Below are 17,249 nucleotides of genomic sequence, written 5' to 3'. Positions count from 1 at the left end.
GTACTATTGGAATAACATCTTTGGGAATAGTTAAGAGGTATATGAACAGTCTGTCAGAACATGTAATTAAAAATTATATTTTTAAGATTTTCCAAATTTATTGGACTCCTCAAAGAATGTATCAGAAAGGATGGGTTATAAATTTTCTCCATTAGTAATGTAAGAAATTTGAGGTTACATTAAATAATATGATTTGGTCATGTCTGGTTTTGATTCCATTTTGGAATAATACTGTAACATATATTAGTAGATATATGGGTAGATGTTTTCGAGTTAAAGATGTTAATGTTATCTTAAATTATATTCCAAAATTGTGAAATCTGATTGTTTTTAGGAATGTTGATTATATTGGGCATGGGGAATAACCAAGGGAATTATATTGAGAGGTTGGAAAAGTACTATTAACCCAGATATCAAAGTCTTGATTCAAGAAACATGTAATTTTTCTATTTTTGAGAAGGCAATTTTTTTACTAATTAAAAAATGACATAATATGTTTCTGTTTGGCATAATATCTCTTTTCATAACATCTTACAAGAATAGAAATTTTATGTGTTTTTGATATATTGTTATTAAGTGATTATATAAATAAGTGATATGTTTAGGTGATTTATATTAGTATATTATTGTTTAGAGTTTTTTCTATTTTTCTATTTTATTTTATTTTATTTTTTCTTGCTATTGTTTTCTCTTGGTATTACAATTTCATAATAAAAAAAAATCTCTTAAGTATTCCCTCGTTAGGCACTGAGACTAGTATACAACTTTAAAACTGTGTACTGCAATATCTCTGTCCTATCAGTCTCCATACCTGCTTACTGCAGGTCTATTTTGTTCTTGGATTTTATTATTTAAATTATGATGTTATGAGCCAATTTAGAGGCGCCATCTGCAGCTATTATTCCACAGTCCTTTGATCTCTCTATTCTGAGTATTTTCCCAAAAATGTTGACTGATACTGAAAATCAGGTAATTGTCTGTATGTTTCCTCTAGGAAGATCTATTGGTATTAAGGAAAACAGTCAAATCATTTCTGGCTGTCTGCCAACAGTGTCTGTCAAATGTCAACACTCCAGTAAAAGAGCAGGTAACAGAAATCAATTAAACTATGTCAAATATGGAGGCAATATTTTAAGAACTGTTGTACATCTTATTTCTTACAAAAATTAAATACTAAGCCTTCTTGATCACCTTGAATAATTCATAAATCTTTTAATATGTCTTCTAATTTGATTTTGCTTATTCTGAGAATTTTTTATGAAGAGTAAATGTAATTAGCCACACAATTAATATAGTTTCATCCTGAATTAAAATTGAGGCCTGGCTAGATATTGTAAGTCTTCATTCCAAACAGTTTGTTTCTACTTATGTTTGCGTATTAGTTTTCCTATATTTTACTTCTGGTTTCTATCCCTACTGAAACATGCAAAAAAAATTAATTGAAATTTTTTGCTAATAATCACTAATGCTACATCTCTTTCTGAGTGTGGGGTACAGATCATTTGCTTTCTCTATACCTTCCATAAGCACTCTTTTGAGCATAGAATATAATGGTTGTGTATATACTTTGCTGGATTAGATCTGTGATTGTTAAACATTTCTGATCTTAGACCTAGAGTAATTGCTCACCATACTTTTTAAAAACTTTGTTTATTTTTTTGTACATCTACCATTAAAAGTATACTTGCTGAAGTGTTTTTTCTTAGCAGCCATAGGAGTATTCTTCCTTTTAGATCATAGTAAACTAGTTTTGAAATCATATCACATCTGTGCTGCCGTAGTAGTTACAATAAGCCCTTGAGGCATCCATTTGAAAAGACATGGCACAAAAGAAAAGATTATGAGGAAGAAAAAAAGAAACAGATTAATGCAGATGCCAGTGTTTTTGTATTTTGTCATTAATACAGTGGCCAGCTAAGATGGAAATGAGCTGTTCAAAGAGGTACAGATCCATTTCCAGAATATATGTCTTTTTTTGTTGTTGTTGTCATCATCATCACTATCATGGGATGACAAGATAAAAAGCATTAATAAGCAAATAGCCTTGCTGCTTTTCCTAGACATCTCTTGGTCCCAGTGACCTCTGTGAGAAGGGAGAGGAATTCCAGGAAGCTGATCACAATATATTCAATAATTTGTGTTTTTCTATTTTTAACTTGGATCCAGACTATTTCTACAATAATTCCTGGAAATATTATTGCAGGATGTAACACATAGATCATGATCCTTTAATTTAATAATTGCACCATCAGTATCACAGTTTTTAAAAAATGTTTTTATTAAGCATATTTGAAAAGAAATAAAAAAAGACCAAAAAAGTCACTGGAGGCTGGGGGAGGGCTGGTTCAGGCCACGCAGGAGGCCGGGGAGGGCCAGTGCAAGCCACAGTTAAGTTGCGGGAGGCCAGGGGAGGGCCGACAGAGGCTGCACATGGGCAGGGGGTTGCTGCAGATGGGAGAAAAAGTGGAAGTGACTTACTGGAGCGCCTTGCAACCGTCCCTGCCGGCTTCCCCATTCACTGCTTGTGGGAAGCCAGCAGGGAAAGTCTCAAATGACAAACCCATGACTGCGGGTCCCTGCGATGTTGTAATTACAATCCGAGCACATGAGTGCCTGGATAGCGATCACCTGACTACAAGGGTGCTGCAATGGCTGGAACTTGGAGTTGTACGCCCATTTTTTTCAGCACTGCCATAATTTTGAAAGGTCCTGAATGAATGGATGTAAGCCAAGGACTACCTATATTTATAAAAGTAAGAACATGGAATAAATTTGCGTATACTATTTCTGACAAGGCAAAAGAAATTTTTGAGCCTTTATTTACAACTAGACAAATAGATATGTCTATCATTACTATATTCTGCCTATTTTTTAAAGTAGCATAGATTTTTAGAGAGGACAGGAGAAATACTTTCAGTCTTGCAAGATTCTTTTTAATGTAACCTTACAATTAAGATAGTGCTAATGCTCCTGGTTGTGCTTCTTGTCAGGACTAGAGCTAACATCAATCTTGCAAGACTGAAAGTATTTCCCCCCTCCTCTTTTTTTAGTCTCTGGAAAACTAGGAAGGGTCCCTTTTGAAACACTTCCCATGCTTTTCCCCCACCTGCGGACTGAGCTGCCTCTTATCAGACTGTTGCCCAGGCTGCGGGTCTTCCTCCTATCTCCCAAGGTCATTCCCACATACCAGCACAACAACCAGCACAAAAACCAGGTAAAGCCTCATCTGGCTGCATCTGGCTGCAGCCCAGAAGTATAGTCCCAGCCCAGTCCTCACTACCATTGCCATTGCGGTTGCTGCCTAGGAGAAACTGCTGCTTCTGCTGCTGCTGCCACATTGCAAAAGACTCAGCAGCTGAGAGGCAGAGCTGCATCCCTCACCAAACAACTGATAAGCAGCACGTTTGCAAGGCTGCCTCACCCAAAGCTTCTGCTGCTTGGGACAAAAGCAGTAACTTCCAAGTCACAGACCAAACCTGCTCTCAGCCTCCTCCCAGAAGCTATTTGAAAGTGCTGCGATGCTCTGGACCTCCTGACCCCCAGTCGCCACAAGTCCTGCTTTTTGCACCTGACACAGAAGTAGAGTTCAGTTGCACACAACCCATTACAAGTTATCCATAACATCCTAAAATCCTCAAGTCCTAAAATCTCTGCAGATACACATCCAACCCCAGTGCCATTATAAATAAAAATTAATTAAACAATTCAGGTTATTAATTTATATTAGAATCTTGTATAGCTGAGCCTTTTTTGATGTCTGTAATATTATTGATTGAAGTGATTTTGTATTTCAGGCTTTCATGCTGCTCTGTGATCTCTTGATGATTTTTAGCCATCAGCTGATGAGCGGAGGAAGAGAGGGTCTTCAGCCTCTGGTGTTTAATCCGGATTCGGGTCTCCAGACTGAACTCCTTAGCTTTGTAATGGACCATGTCTTCATTGACCAGGATGATGAGAACCAGAGCATGGGCATGTATTAATTATCTAATAGTAATAATATCTGATTTGTACATATGTATATGTACAAATCTAGTAATATTAGATTTGTACATATCAATAGTCCGAAATGGTTAGAAACATCAGCGTTTTTAATAAGATGAATTTTCTCAGCTAATTACTAAGTTTAGAGGCTGTAATTTTTCCTGTATTTATTTGCAGCAGTATTTTGTTTTTTTGAATCTGTTTCTAGATAATTTTATGAGTATGTGTATGTGTTAATCCACATCCTGGAGAGGGAATTATAGTATAACAATCATACCATCTTTCCAAAACATGGTATTATCACTGCAACGTACATGGCAACACTTATATTTTTGTAATATATCATAGTACTTAAAAGTTTGTGAACCCTTTTGAATTTTCAATATTTCTGCATAAGTATGACCTAAAGCGTGATCTGTTCTCCACAGAAATATGTAGCTTTGGATCATTTTCCTCAATAAATAAATGAACAAGTATAATGTTTTTGAGTCATGTGTTTAATTGGGCTATCTTTATCTAGTTTTAGGACCTGTGTGGAGAAAAGATAACATTTTAGGTCATATTCATGCAGAAATATTGAAAATTCAGAAGGGTTCACAAACTTTTAAGCATCACTGTAGTTGTCTCTGAAAAGACAATGCTAGGAATAAGATTGCTGCACTGGTGATAGTGTCTTTGTACATTCCATATAGCTGGAAAAGGGAGTAATTTGAGATGTTTGAATTATTCCTTTAAGAAACCTTTTAGTTAATGATGCTTTTCTTCTTAAAACAGAAATGTATATGATGCTATAGCCCAAACAAAAGTGTGAACAACAGTAGCTAGAACAACGGTTCAATTTCAGAGTTCAGATTTTACTCATGCTTAACTGGTATAACTATACTGTATGTATCCCACCAGAGACAGCTATGGCGCCCACTCTCTTAGGGTTCTAGAAAGCTCTTAAGACCTGGCTGTTTCCAGACCCAGGGTTAATGTATTAGTGGAGTCCCTGTCATGTTTTTTTATTGTTATGGATGTTTTTGTCCAGGTTGCGACTAAATTGTATATTGGATTTTGTAAGCTGCCCAGAGTCTTTTGGAGTGGGATGGGTCTTATAAATCTGAATAACAACAACAACAATGATAATACAAATACCAATAATAAGCTAATATCTCCAAATGATGCTATCTCATGCACAAAAGAGAAGCAGTAACAGAATTAGAGTAAGCTCATAGTATTTAGAAGAAGAATAAATGTTTGGGGGGGGGAAATAATATCAGTGGTAACTTTTCTCTCCTCCCTCCCTGACATGCTGTGGAAACTAAGTATACCTAGCAACTATAGGATGCTAATTAGTAGTTTGGGAAGCAAAGGGGGAAAGGGGCAGGGAGACTAAATGTAATTGAGTATCTGGAAAGAGAGCAGAGTTCTGCCTATCAAATCTTGGCCAGGAACACTCCAGTACAGTATTTTTTGGCAAGTTTCTCTTGTTGCTAGTTGGCGACTATCACAATAAGAGCCATCCAGTCATATTTTAAAGAACTGTACAATGTATCAATAAAGTAAATGAGAGTTAATGTCGTTGAAAATCAACAAATATTCTCTTTCATTTATTGTTTAGAGGGAGATGAAGAGGATGAAGCTAATAAAATTGAAGCTTTACACAAGAGAAGAAATCTTTTGGCTGCCTTTAGCAAGCTTATAATTTATGATATTGTAGACATGCATGCGGCAGCCGATATCTTCAAGCATTACATGAAGGTATGATTCTGTACTGTGTTACTTAGTCCTAATAACATCAAATTTGATAAAATATATGGATTGTTTCTAAGGCTTCATTTTAGTGAAAAGTCAAACATTCCTTTTTTTAAAATGAACCCTCATTCACTTAAGCCTCCTCAGAGTTGAAGTGATCCAATAGAACAAAATAAGATAAAGTATTCAGGGCTACCCTAAGTAGGGGGGAATCACTGAAAAGGTGCCAAGGCAAAATTCCCATTATAAATACAAGTCTATAATTTTGACTTTCTTCCAGTGCATAATGTTTTTCCTTATTAAATGTTCTTGAGTACTTTATCCAAAAATACTTATGATTGAATTCTGCAAGTCTTTTCATGAACTACAAATGAAGAGTATTAATTTATTGTGTGGGTTTTTGTTTTTGCACCTTTGAGTCAGTCTTGACTTCTGGCAACTGCCTAAGCAAATTCCTGTAATTGTCTTGGCAAGATTATCAGAAGTGATTTGCTGTTGCCTCCTTCCTAGGGTTGAAAGAAAGTGACTGCACCAAGTCACCCAGCTGGCTTTGAGCCTAAGGTGGTTTCAAACCTGGGGTCTTAACCACTACACCAAACTGGCTGTATTGCTTTATGTTAGTGATCATTATTTTTTTGACACTGGATTCTACTATACTATTTCTGCAGGGCAGTTATCCTGGCAGTTATCTTTGGGTTGGGTCCTGGGTCTTTGCATGGAAGTAGAATGGAATGGAGGTTTTTCTGTACACAAAATCTTCCCCTTATGTACAAAGAGAAAATAAGCTGGCAGTGTAAAACTATTGAGCTTAACACTATTTGAAATTAACAATTATTAATTAAAGCTAGTGCAGGAGGGATGGTTTATTAGAAAAGGCAATCTGAAACCCCAAGGAGAGGTTGATTTAAAAAAGATAGTCAATAAAAGTTAAATGCATCGCTAACTAAAATGTGCTTTTTTCTTGCTTTTAGTATTACAATGACTATGGTGATATCATTAAGGAGACATTGAGTAAAACAAGACAAATAGATAAAATTCAGTGTGCAAAAACACTCATTCTCAGCTTACAGCAGGTAAAAATCTTTAGCCCTCATTAATACTTAAATGGGTCTTATATACAAATAACTTTCTTCATATACTTGAATGTTCTATTGCTTATCATGTGACCATATGGTAGAGATTGATATGAATATTTATGAGCTACCACAGAATTTCTGATTAGGATAATTTAGCACAGTTAAAAAATTGTCAACTGTGGTCAATAAAATAAAATTTATTTTATTTATTTGTTAATTTATAGCCCCCCTCAAAGGAGCTCAAGACAACATTTTCCTGTTTTCCTCCATAATGACTACCCTGTGAGGTAGGCTGGGCTAAGAGTGACTGGCCCAATATCACCCAGAGCTAGACTATAACCTGGGTCTCCCTGATGCTAGTCCAGCATCTTAACCACTGCACCTTATTCGTTTTGAATACATTAATTTAATTAATTATAGATTAATTTTGATAAAATAAAATAGAAGTGAACAAAAAGCCTGTACAATTCAATACCATTCATACAATACAGTTAAAACAGTAAAACAGTGTGCTCCATACTACTATCTACAGTATGCATATTTAGTATCGAATTTCAATAATTGTGTTATACTTGGGCCAGCATTTTAAGTTAAACACTTGTTGATTGGAAGCTTAGTTAGAGATCCCCAAACTCTTCTCTTTTTTAAAGTTGAAAAGAAGATTGATAAGGAAGATGATATTACAAGTAGAGTTATTACTACTCTTCTTTCATATAGAGGAGAAAGGCAAGGAGGGGAGATTTCTGTATCTGTTACTTGGTAGAATGACAGAATTCCATTGCTGAGTATTAGTAGAATCAGAGAAAAAGCGGGGAGAGGCTCCTTTAGCAAAACAAAGGCAATCCAAGTCTTTTTAATAAACATTTACTGAAATGTATGTCTTCCTCCATTTTTTACAAAGGATGTTGAGAGAATACCTTTGGTTTTGAATGCCTAATTAAGAGAAATCTAAAAAATCACAGTTTTTACTTTGACTAGCTAGTGCAATCAAAAATTACACTGGCCTGCCCAGCATACTAATATAGAAAGGGCAGGCTATTCATAGCCATGATAAGTCTGTCAGATAGTTTACATTACTCATTTGTTTCTTTTCCAAGATCTGTTGGAAATCACAGCATTAATATTGATATAGAATGTGCCACTATATTTGTAAAGATTTGAACTATTCAGTTCTTTCTGCAGCTGTTCAATGAGCTTGTTCAAGAGCAAGGTCCTAACTTGGACAGGACATCTGCCCATGTCAGTGGTATTAAGGAGCTGGCCCGGCGTTTTGCTCTTACATTTGGTCTGGACCAGATAAAGACAAGAGAAGCTGTAGCCACCTTACACAAGTGAGTGGCAAGGAATGCATTGAAGTCAAATAATATATTTGAGCCTTTTTTAAATAGAGTATCAATATTTCCAGTAACAGTACACACTGTTTTGGTGTGTGTGTGTGTGTGAGAGAGAGAGAGAGAGAGAGAGAGAAATGCACTGATGTTGGAGGAAAATAATTAGGCTTTTGTAATAAATAGATATTTTTAAAAGTTAATTGTTACCTGTTAGTCACATTTTCTAAACAGCAGTCTATGTTGTATTACATTTGTTCTAAGCAATTTGAAGAGATATGATTAATAAATAGCAATCACTGCGTATTATTTATCACTATGTGTATGACCTCTAATGTTGGTAATAAATGCTTTAAAATTGTTTTAATATATAAAAAAGTTGTAAAAGAAGAAGTTAAAAAGAAAAAAAACAAAACAGAAAAAGGATACAATAAAAACATATATTACATTTAAAGAAAATAATTTACCCCAATATTTAAACATGTGATTTAACCTTGATTATAAAAAATAATATTGAACAGTCTGTCCATTGTATCTATGGAGGACCAGTTCATAAAGAGAAAACTAGCACAGATACTTGATCCAGAATTGTAAAACTGTGATCATACCATCTTTCTAATATTGAAGACAACCTTTTTTAAATTTTTGCTGACAAATCCATAATTCTAACTATAGTAAAATCTAACTTTTGGTATTTAATTCAAAAGTCCATTTAGATCTTGAAACTCTACTGATCTTTGTAATATCATGTTAACAAACTTAAGGATATTGAATTAAAATTGGGCAATAGTGGGATAAGTATTTATTATGAGTAAGGGTCCTCTCATTCATTTTACATTGACAGTATGGTAAGGTTGACATCCAACTCCTTTTTAACATTCTTGGAGTATCCAATAAATAGAATAAATACTCTTTTGTCAAATTAATCTCATTTTCAGGTTAGGATTAGGATAATATACAGGGTAACCAAAGGAGATACATAATCCTATTCACATCACAGATATAGCTCCACCCACACCATATGTTTATAGGTGGAACTATAGCTGATTTATTCAAATTCTGAGGTAGAAGGTCTGATGTAGTACTGGGCTATTAGAGTAATCGTATGATTTGGTGGAAGCTGTTTTGCATGTTTAATAGAAAAATGAGTGGTTAGGAATGTAGCATTGTCCCAGTCTAGAATACTCTTCTGCCTTAAAAGGTTTGTACATTTTGTTCAGAATACTATGGTAAGACTGGTTGATAACAGGTATGATTTGGAGTGTCTCTCTTGAGTCTGAGGGATTGAATATGCAGGTATGGTGATGCATTGGAATCGTCCTTTCTTGTTCACTTCACCTGGTATTTTACTTCAAGTTTGTATAGAGTTTATAATATTTGACACAAGTACTTACCTCTTGGGTATCTTATTACAGAGATGGCATAGAATTTGCATTTAAATATCAAAATCAAAAAGGACAGGAATATCCACCTCCTAACCTTGCTTTCCTGGAAGTACTTAGTGAATTTTCCTCTAAATTGTTACGACAGGACAAGAAAACTGTGTAAGTAGTAAGAAATGTTGCTGATTGCAAGCAACTTTATTGATAAGTGATACATGAAATAAAGAGTCTGGTTTAACTATATTTAATTACAATTTCTATAAATGTATTTAGGAAAGTTGTCTTATGTTGAAGGAACTCTGATATTCTCAGTGCAAAATCTCAGTGCTTGTTTTACTATACCCTAACCTTCAATTTTCATTCTCAAAACATTTGTTATATAGTATCTTTTGTCTCTAGAGAGGAAGTAGACTTCACTGTATTCTACCATGCATATCCAGGCAGGAACTGTCAGGTATTTGTAATGCAGAAGTAGAATCAAACTGAGTTAATCTATGGGTGGGACTGCTTCCTTCAGCAGTATCTGTTCCCCACTGCAGCAATTACATTCTCAATGTAAAGGAAGAGAATTTATTTATTTATTTACTTATTTTCTGTCCTGTCTTTATTATTTTTACAAATAACTCAAGGTGGCAAACATACCTAATACTCCTTCCTCCTATTTTCCCCACAACAACAACCTTGTGAGGTGAGTTGGGCTGAGAGAGTGACTGGCCCAAGGTCACCCAGACAGCTTTGATGCCTAAGGTGGGACTAGAACTCACAGTCTCCTGGTTAGTCATATTCTATGAATAGACTTCTTCAACCTTCCTTCAAGGTTTTGGTTTGAATCCATATGCTATTTTACTTAGTCTCCTTGACCAGACTTAGGAAGCTAGCCTGTTTCTGAAAGTGCATAATATTTTATATAGTCTACCATCATCCTTAGACATCTCAGTAGTATGCAGAAGGCATAAAATAGGCATCTGTAGTACAATTTAAAATTGGAAACATAAGTTCAAATGAAACAAAGCATAAAAACATCAGAACTGGTTACATTTTAACATGTCTGGGAAATTTAAAAAGGTTTATCCTAGCACCGAAATTATTGCATCAGAGCCAATAAATATTCAACATAGAAGGCATTTGAAAGATAACACATCGCCATTGAGAACAGCCCTCTTCACAACAAACTTCCATTAGCAAGAGAAAAGCCTTTTGCTGAAGATCTTAAGACAAGAGCTTATTAGCATAATGAAAACATCCCTCCTTTTCTCCTTCATTACTCTGTCCTTTTATATTATCAAATTTTACATTCTGAATTTTGCTTATATATTATGAATTTTACATATATTTAGCCTGTTATATATGCTATATATTTTGTATTAAAAATAATTGCTACAAAAATAAACACATATGAAGGAAAAAAATCCTTTGTAGCGGCTTAGACAGAAAATGTACTGATTTTTAAACGAAAAGCATTCTCACATAGGCTTTGGTATGTCAAGTCTGCAGTGTTCAGTAAATCTACATGCATACAAAATAATTATTATTGGAGGAAAATAATTATGCATGTTATACACTGCCTACTATTATAACTTATCCAGAAGTGTGGGAAAAGAAAGAGTGGATATACAAAGTCACTCTCTACTCATTGCTTAGAAGAGAGGGCAAAATGTACTTTCCAAAGAGTTATTCATGTTAGTCTTTATCTGTGTATTCTATTGTTACCAATTCACTTTTCATTTTAATATACTTGGTAAGAAATATTAGTCATACAAATGCAAAGGTATAACTGTGTGCCTTGAATACAGTTGTAAATTTTCTGCAATTTATTTGTCATTCCCTCTCCATCCCAGAAAAAAAAAGAAATATATGCAATATTCATTTTTATACCACCATTTACTGATCTAAATTCACTTTATGCTTGAGAGCATACAGTGCAATATGTGTGAAGTTATTTTCTCATACAGTATTCGTGTTTGTTATATTTTTATTAAATACAAAAGTATAATTCAATCTGAGGAAAAGCTGAAAAACAACAACACCCCAAGGCTTATTTCATGAAAGTTTTGACATGGTCTTTTCAGTCTCGTTTTCTAACATACTTAATTTATTTATATTTCTTGAGGGAAAAGAAGACCCGAAGGACTTTAAAAAAAATTCTGAGCTTTCACTGTAGTATTGAAATGGAGTCATTTGTATTTTTGTTCTCAAGAATTTAAAGAGTATTCTTCTGGAATACATCTTTTAATACTTATATGCCTATTTAATTTTTTATTCCTTGATAATTTAGATCATTTAATGCTTTTATACAGTCAATTCTTATGTAAGTTAGTATGTTTTTATACACTGTTAATGTATTAAAAGCCCTTTTTCTTGCATTTACATAACTAGCTTATAATGCTTACAAGAAGTGTTCATTCTTTGCTTGTCTTCCTTCTTTAAAAGTAGCGCTGAAAACAAATGCCATATATGTAGTATCTGATGAATGTATTTTTATCCACAAATAATTGAGTTATATTGCTAGCCCTCCAGAAAATCAGGGCAGATCTAACTCTTAAATCAGGAGTATAGAATATAGATAATCCTAATGCAAGGAATTAATGACTAATGAAAATAAAAGTTATATTGTAGCTATAGAAGCTATTTTAGTCATTCATTTATCTGTACTTTTCTCTGCTTCTCTTCTCCAACCTAGTCATACCTATTTGGAGAAATTCCTAACCGAACAAATGATGGAAAGGAGGGAAGATGTATGGCTTCCATTGATTTCCTATAGAAATTCATTAGTTACAGGTGGCGAGGACGATAGGATGTCTGTGAATAGTGGAAGCAGCAGTAGCAAAACGTCTTCAGTTAGAAATAAGAAAGGTCGACCTCCACTTCATAAGAAAAGAGTTGAAGGTAAATATGGCTTCAAAGATCATGTATTATTCTGTGATCAGACTCAATGTTAAATAAAAGTACGACTTACTCATTAGTTTATTTGGTTCAAATAGTTTTCAGGAAATTAAGCTAACATCTGTTTTCAAACCAGAATCTCTTAACAAAAGAGTGAAATATTACAATTTCATTAACCCATTCCTCAGGCAGAATTAGATAAAGAAATAGATGAAGTTTGTGGTCTGAGGAGTCCTTTGCACTTAAATTAGGCAGAAGAAGATACATTAGGATATTGTCTTTCAGTATAAGCTGTGTAATGCAGAATATGGAAAAGGAAAAAGAAGTCAAAGAAATTAAGGTTGGAAAAGAAAAGAAAACCTAAGTAAAACTAATTTACACCAGTAACATTCCTTTTAAATTTTTTTATCCTGCCTTTATTATTTTTATAAATAACTCAAGGCAGGGAACATAACTAATACTGCTTCCTCCTCCTATTTTCCCCACAACCACAACCCTGTGAGATGAGTTGGGCTAAGAGAGAGTGACTGGGCCAAAGTCACCCAGCCGGTCACAGTCTCCTGGTTTTAAGCCTGGTGCCTTAACCGCTAGACCAAACTGGCCTTGCCCAAGATGGATTAATGCCAGGGAGGGTTTGAGGCCCAGGGAGGATCGCTTCTGCCACTCAAAATAGACTCCTGCCTTACCCCATTTTTTAAAGCTCAGCCCTTGCCCTGCTGCATAAGGAGCCAGAGGTGGCTCTTGAGCAGATAAAAGTTGTTGTGCCATACACACAATGCTGTGCCCTGTGCCTTGAATCAAAACAGTCTGGGTCCCAAAGAATTTACAGTTAGAGAAAGAGAGAGAAGATGAAAAAATCAATCTGGAGGCAGAGAAACAAAAGGGCATCACGTTGGATAAACGGTCTAGGTCCATCTGAATAACATGGCAGAAGGTGGCTTTGTCTCCTGTGAATATATTTGCTCACATGAGCATGCCATGAGGAGGCTGATCAATCTGTTATGACAGTCTGTTACAACATTTAGTCTTCATTCTTTTCTAGCCTTGAAAACCACCTTTGTTTCTACACATGCATACATAGACTCATATATTGCTTTCTGTTCTTAAAACTTTTCACTTCTTTCTTTTTGAGAGTCTTATCAATCCTATCCAACCATGCCTAGAATTTTTTGATCTTCATTTATTCACCGCATGTAACCAAATCATCTCAGCATACTTTTTTTACTCACTTTGTATTCAATCCACGTTTATTTATCACCTTAATTTTTGATCTTATCTCTTCTTGACCTCACATACTTCTTAAGTAACCCATTCCTACTGCAGTTATTTTTTTCCAATGCTTGTTTCAGTATTTCGGGGCAGATAGAAATATGCTTTTTTATCCAGCCATTTTTGCTTCTTTCAACAAATGTTTATTCTTCACAATAGACTACATACTACCTACTGTCATTCTCACAGCATTGCACATTAAAAAATTCTGCATACATTTTCCCATATTTAATAATTCTATCAAGGTACACAAATTAATCTACTTACTCCAATTATTCACCCTTTAGGTATAATCTGTCATAACATTCAGTGCAAATCATTCAGATTCTCAGACAAGAAGATGGCATCATCTCCATACAGAAATACACACATATTCACATCCCCAACCAACATGCTCTAAACTCACCCCAAGCATTCCTTAAACATTTATTCACAAATATATTAAACAACCAAAGGTGACATCATAAATTCTTGTCTTCCTGCTCAGTGTTGAACTATTTGTTAAGCATTGCATTTACTTTCATGCATGATTTATTTCCATTATATATTGCACTTACACATCAGCAACCAACCTTCAGCTCCATATTCACACAAAACATTCCATAATTCAGACCTGTTCACTTTTTCATATTTTGTAAAATGAAGAATATACAAATATACATTAATACATTTTTCTCAATTACTTGGTGAACGTGCTCTGTATCTTTTATATTCTTTCAGTCAGAATTCTGCTAAGTATCTTCCCAGGCATAAACTAATCCTCCTATAGTTTTACTTTGAATTCAGTTTAATTTGCTGGAACTCCTTATTCAGCCCTCTTCACCCATTTCCGTTTTTGTTTTATTTCCAACAAAATCATTCCACATTTTTCTGTCTCTTTTAATATTAATTGTTCCTTGATGTCTTCAATTATATTCCTTGAAACTTCTTTTTCTCAGTGTAATATTCTCTCAACATTTTCCTCGCTATCATTCTTAAATATTTATTCTCATCCACAGTCTCTAATATTCCACCAAGCACCCTCCTTCCCTTTAGCGTAACTCCACATATTTCTGTAGCACTCTGTAACATAATTTTTTTTCATTCAGTCCAAGCAGCTTCCACTTCCTCTTTCCTTACATTAACTCTCCATTCATTCTGTTGGGAGATTATTTTCTAATTCTTTTTCATTCAGGATTTATATTGCTATTCCTGCAAATCATTTTCCTTTCACTCTAGTTTCTTTCACTTCATTCCTTTTCCTCCATGTCCATTTTTCCCCAAGATCTACTCTTGAACTACCAAAAAGTGGTCTGTCCCACTTTCAAAACCTCCCATCATCCTTGTACATTTCAGTTACTCTCTCTTCCATCATAAGCAATTAAATCAATAATGTTTTTAGATTCATTCTATTATCACATATTTGCATAAATAACTTAAGTTATTGCAGACTGGGGCACTGCAGTGAACTCACAGATGCCACCAGATACTTTACTACTTTAATGGAACCATTAGTGAGTTGGCTGAGGCGCCCGAGGGAGCTTCAGTGCACAGTTCGGGAACAGCTCGGGGTGCCTTGAACTAAGAAAGTTTGGGAACCTCTAGTTTAAACTATGCTTTTGAAACAAAAACCTAGACCTTCTTCTAAGATAATGCTTAACAGGCACCATTCATTATCAGTTTTTTAACTCTCTCATCTCATTCTCACCCATTCTTTCATGTCACCTAATAGAATCTTTTAGTCCCCTGAATAGACCACCAGGAGACAGTACATGGCTGGGTTCATCCTTGTTGGGACTCATCAGATGTACATAGCCAGATCTTATTCTCTGGGTTCAAACCCTCTACCAGGAATTGAACTCATGGACCACTGCATTTTAGATTTTTATTTGTTCATTCATTCATTTATTCACACACACACGCACACACACACACACACAGTACATTAGCTATAATGGCTGTCAGGTCCTAGCATTCAACACTGTTGCAGGAAGGGATATATAGAATGTATCAGAATGGTGTAGTCCACCCTCCCTTGACCTCTCAGAGAGGGAGATATTCAGATGTTACATTAAGTTATGCCCCCATATATGAGATTTTACATGACTTCCATCAACCCTCTTGGGGAGAGGGGATTCTCTATTTTTACAGTGTATATTCTGTGTGGTATTTTTACTTATATAGACTACCAGGAGGCGGTATATGATCAGTTTCATCCTTATTGGTACTTGTCAGACCTATGTAGCTTGATCTTATTCCATGGAGTTGAAACTCTCTACTGGGAATTGAACTCATGGACCATTGCACTTTAGATGACTATGTACAGTGCATTAGCTTTAGAAGCGATTTACTGAATGGCATTTATTGAGAGTATTGCACAATTTTCACCAAATTGTTTCTGTTTCTTTCATTAACACCATTCACTAGAGTGTAATGTACAACTATAACTAACTTACACAGTCTTACTTTCATACACCCTCGCAACAATCTAGGTGACAGTTCATAGTTTATGACATGACATAGAGTTAAAATATGTTTCATAATTAAATTTTATCTTCCCCGCACTTATTAATCAGCTTCATTTCTGAGATCAGACTACCTTCAGCAATCTATTACCTCCTTTCTCATTAACAGATAATCAACATTTCTACTTTTCTTTCTTCCCATTCATTCATTCATGCATTTTACCATTTGTTCCTTTTACATTCCAAGTTGTAGTCTTCCATATGCTGTGGTTGTCATTAGATGTGTCCTAGATAGTGACCCCTACTACTATCCTGTTAAGGTTTTCATTTGGTTTTTCTTTTTTTTTTTTAGTCAGATGGAGATCTAGACTAGATTAGCAACTTTAGTTACACCCATGCCACGTGTAGCATTCACTGCTAACAGTAAGGTCAGTGCCATTTAGAAGAAAGTTTAAATTTTAGAAATTATAGTTGGCTTGGATTTCATTTAAAGTAGTTCTTTCACATTGCATAGATACATGTGCTGCAGTATTTATATACATTGTTTCTAATTGTTTTCATTTCATCAGAATTACTATTCAAAATTTATTTTAGTATTTATGCATTTAAGACTTTCTGTACATAAAAGCTTTATTCTTATTTTATCAGTATAAGGATTTAACTAGTCAAGCAGTGTCAGAGGAGTTAATCCTGTGGGTAAACAATTTAATTTTAGGCAATATGCAAAGAAAATTAGCCAGGTTTTAGTCTCAGTTTAAATTGTTTCTGCATTGCAGCAGAGAACAATGTTGGGCACACAGCGTGGTACTTGAAAGATACTTCTCAAAAATTTAGATTCCAGTTTCTACCTTGGAATAATTATTGTAGGAGCCAAGCTGGGTGCCATACAGATGTTAAGAACACATGTTAGCAGTAAATAGCTTTAAAACTGCAGTGAATAGAGCATCTCTGGAATGGTAAAAGATTCTAATAGCTGAAGCTGATTCCTGGGAATTCTGAGCTACACAGTTTGAGCAGTTCTCCCAACTGAAACCTGTAAAATGATTCTGAGGCATTTATATACCTTGATTTGCTCAATTTTGTGGCCATTTAATTGCCATATATGGGTTCTAGGATGCTTAGCAAAGACCATTTTCTTTCATAGCTTAT

The 17,249-nt window shown here is 34.8% G+C and overlaps 1 protein-coding gene across 4 annotated transcripts in view; it reads left to right on the top strand.

The window, feature by feature from the left end:
- The window catches only part of STAG1 (STAG1 cohesin complex component), a 205,521-nt gene that overhangs the window by 172,402 nt on the left and 15,870 nt on the right, over positions 1 to 17,249 (top strand). For 2 of the 4 annotated variants that reach the window (XM_063306863.1, XM_063306862.1), the window contains exons 23-29: positions 995 to 1,087; positions 3,795 to 3,969; positions 5,585 to 5,724; positions 6,690 to 6,791; positions 7,977 to 8,125; positions 9,538 to 9,666; positions 12,185 to 12,390. In XM_063306863.1, the coding sequence (XP_063162933.1) occupies positions 995 to 1,087; positions 3,795 to 3,969; positions 5,585 to 5,724; positions 6,690 to 6,791; positions 7,977 to 8,125; positions 9,538 to 9,666; positions 12,185 to 12,390 (994 nt within the window). Of the gene's footprint in view, positions 1 to 994; positions 1,088 to 3,794; positions 3,970 to 5,584; positions 5,725 to 6,689; positions 6,792 to 7,964; positions 8,126 to 9,537; positions 9,667 to 12,184; positions 12,391 to 17,249 lie in introns of all 4 variants that reach the window. The other 2 variants (XM_063306861.1, XM_063306860.1) reach the window with 1 other exon arrangement.

Source organism: Candoia aspera, chromosome 6, assembly GCF_035149785.1.
Source record: "Candoia aspera isolate rCanAsp1 chromosome 6, rCanAsp1.hap2, whole genome shotgun sequence".
Classification (NCBI taxonomy): Eukaryota; Metazoa; Chordata; class Lepidosauria; order Squamata; family Boidae; genus Candoia; species Candoia aspera.
This window is presented reverse-complemented; position numbering and strand designations above follow the sequence as displayed.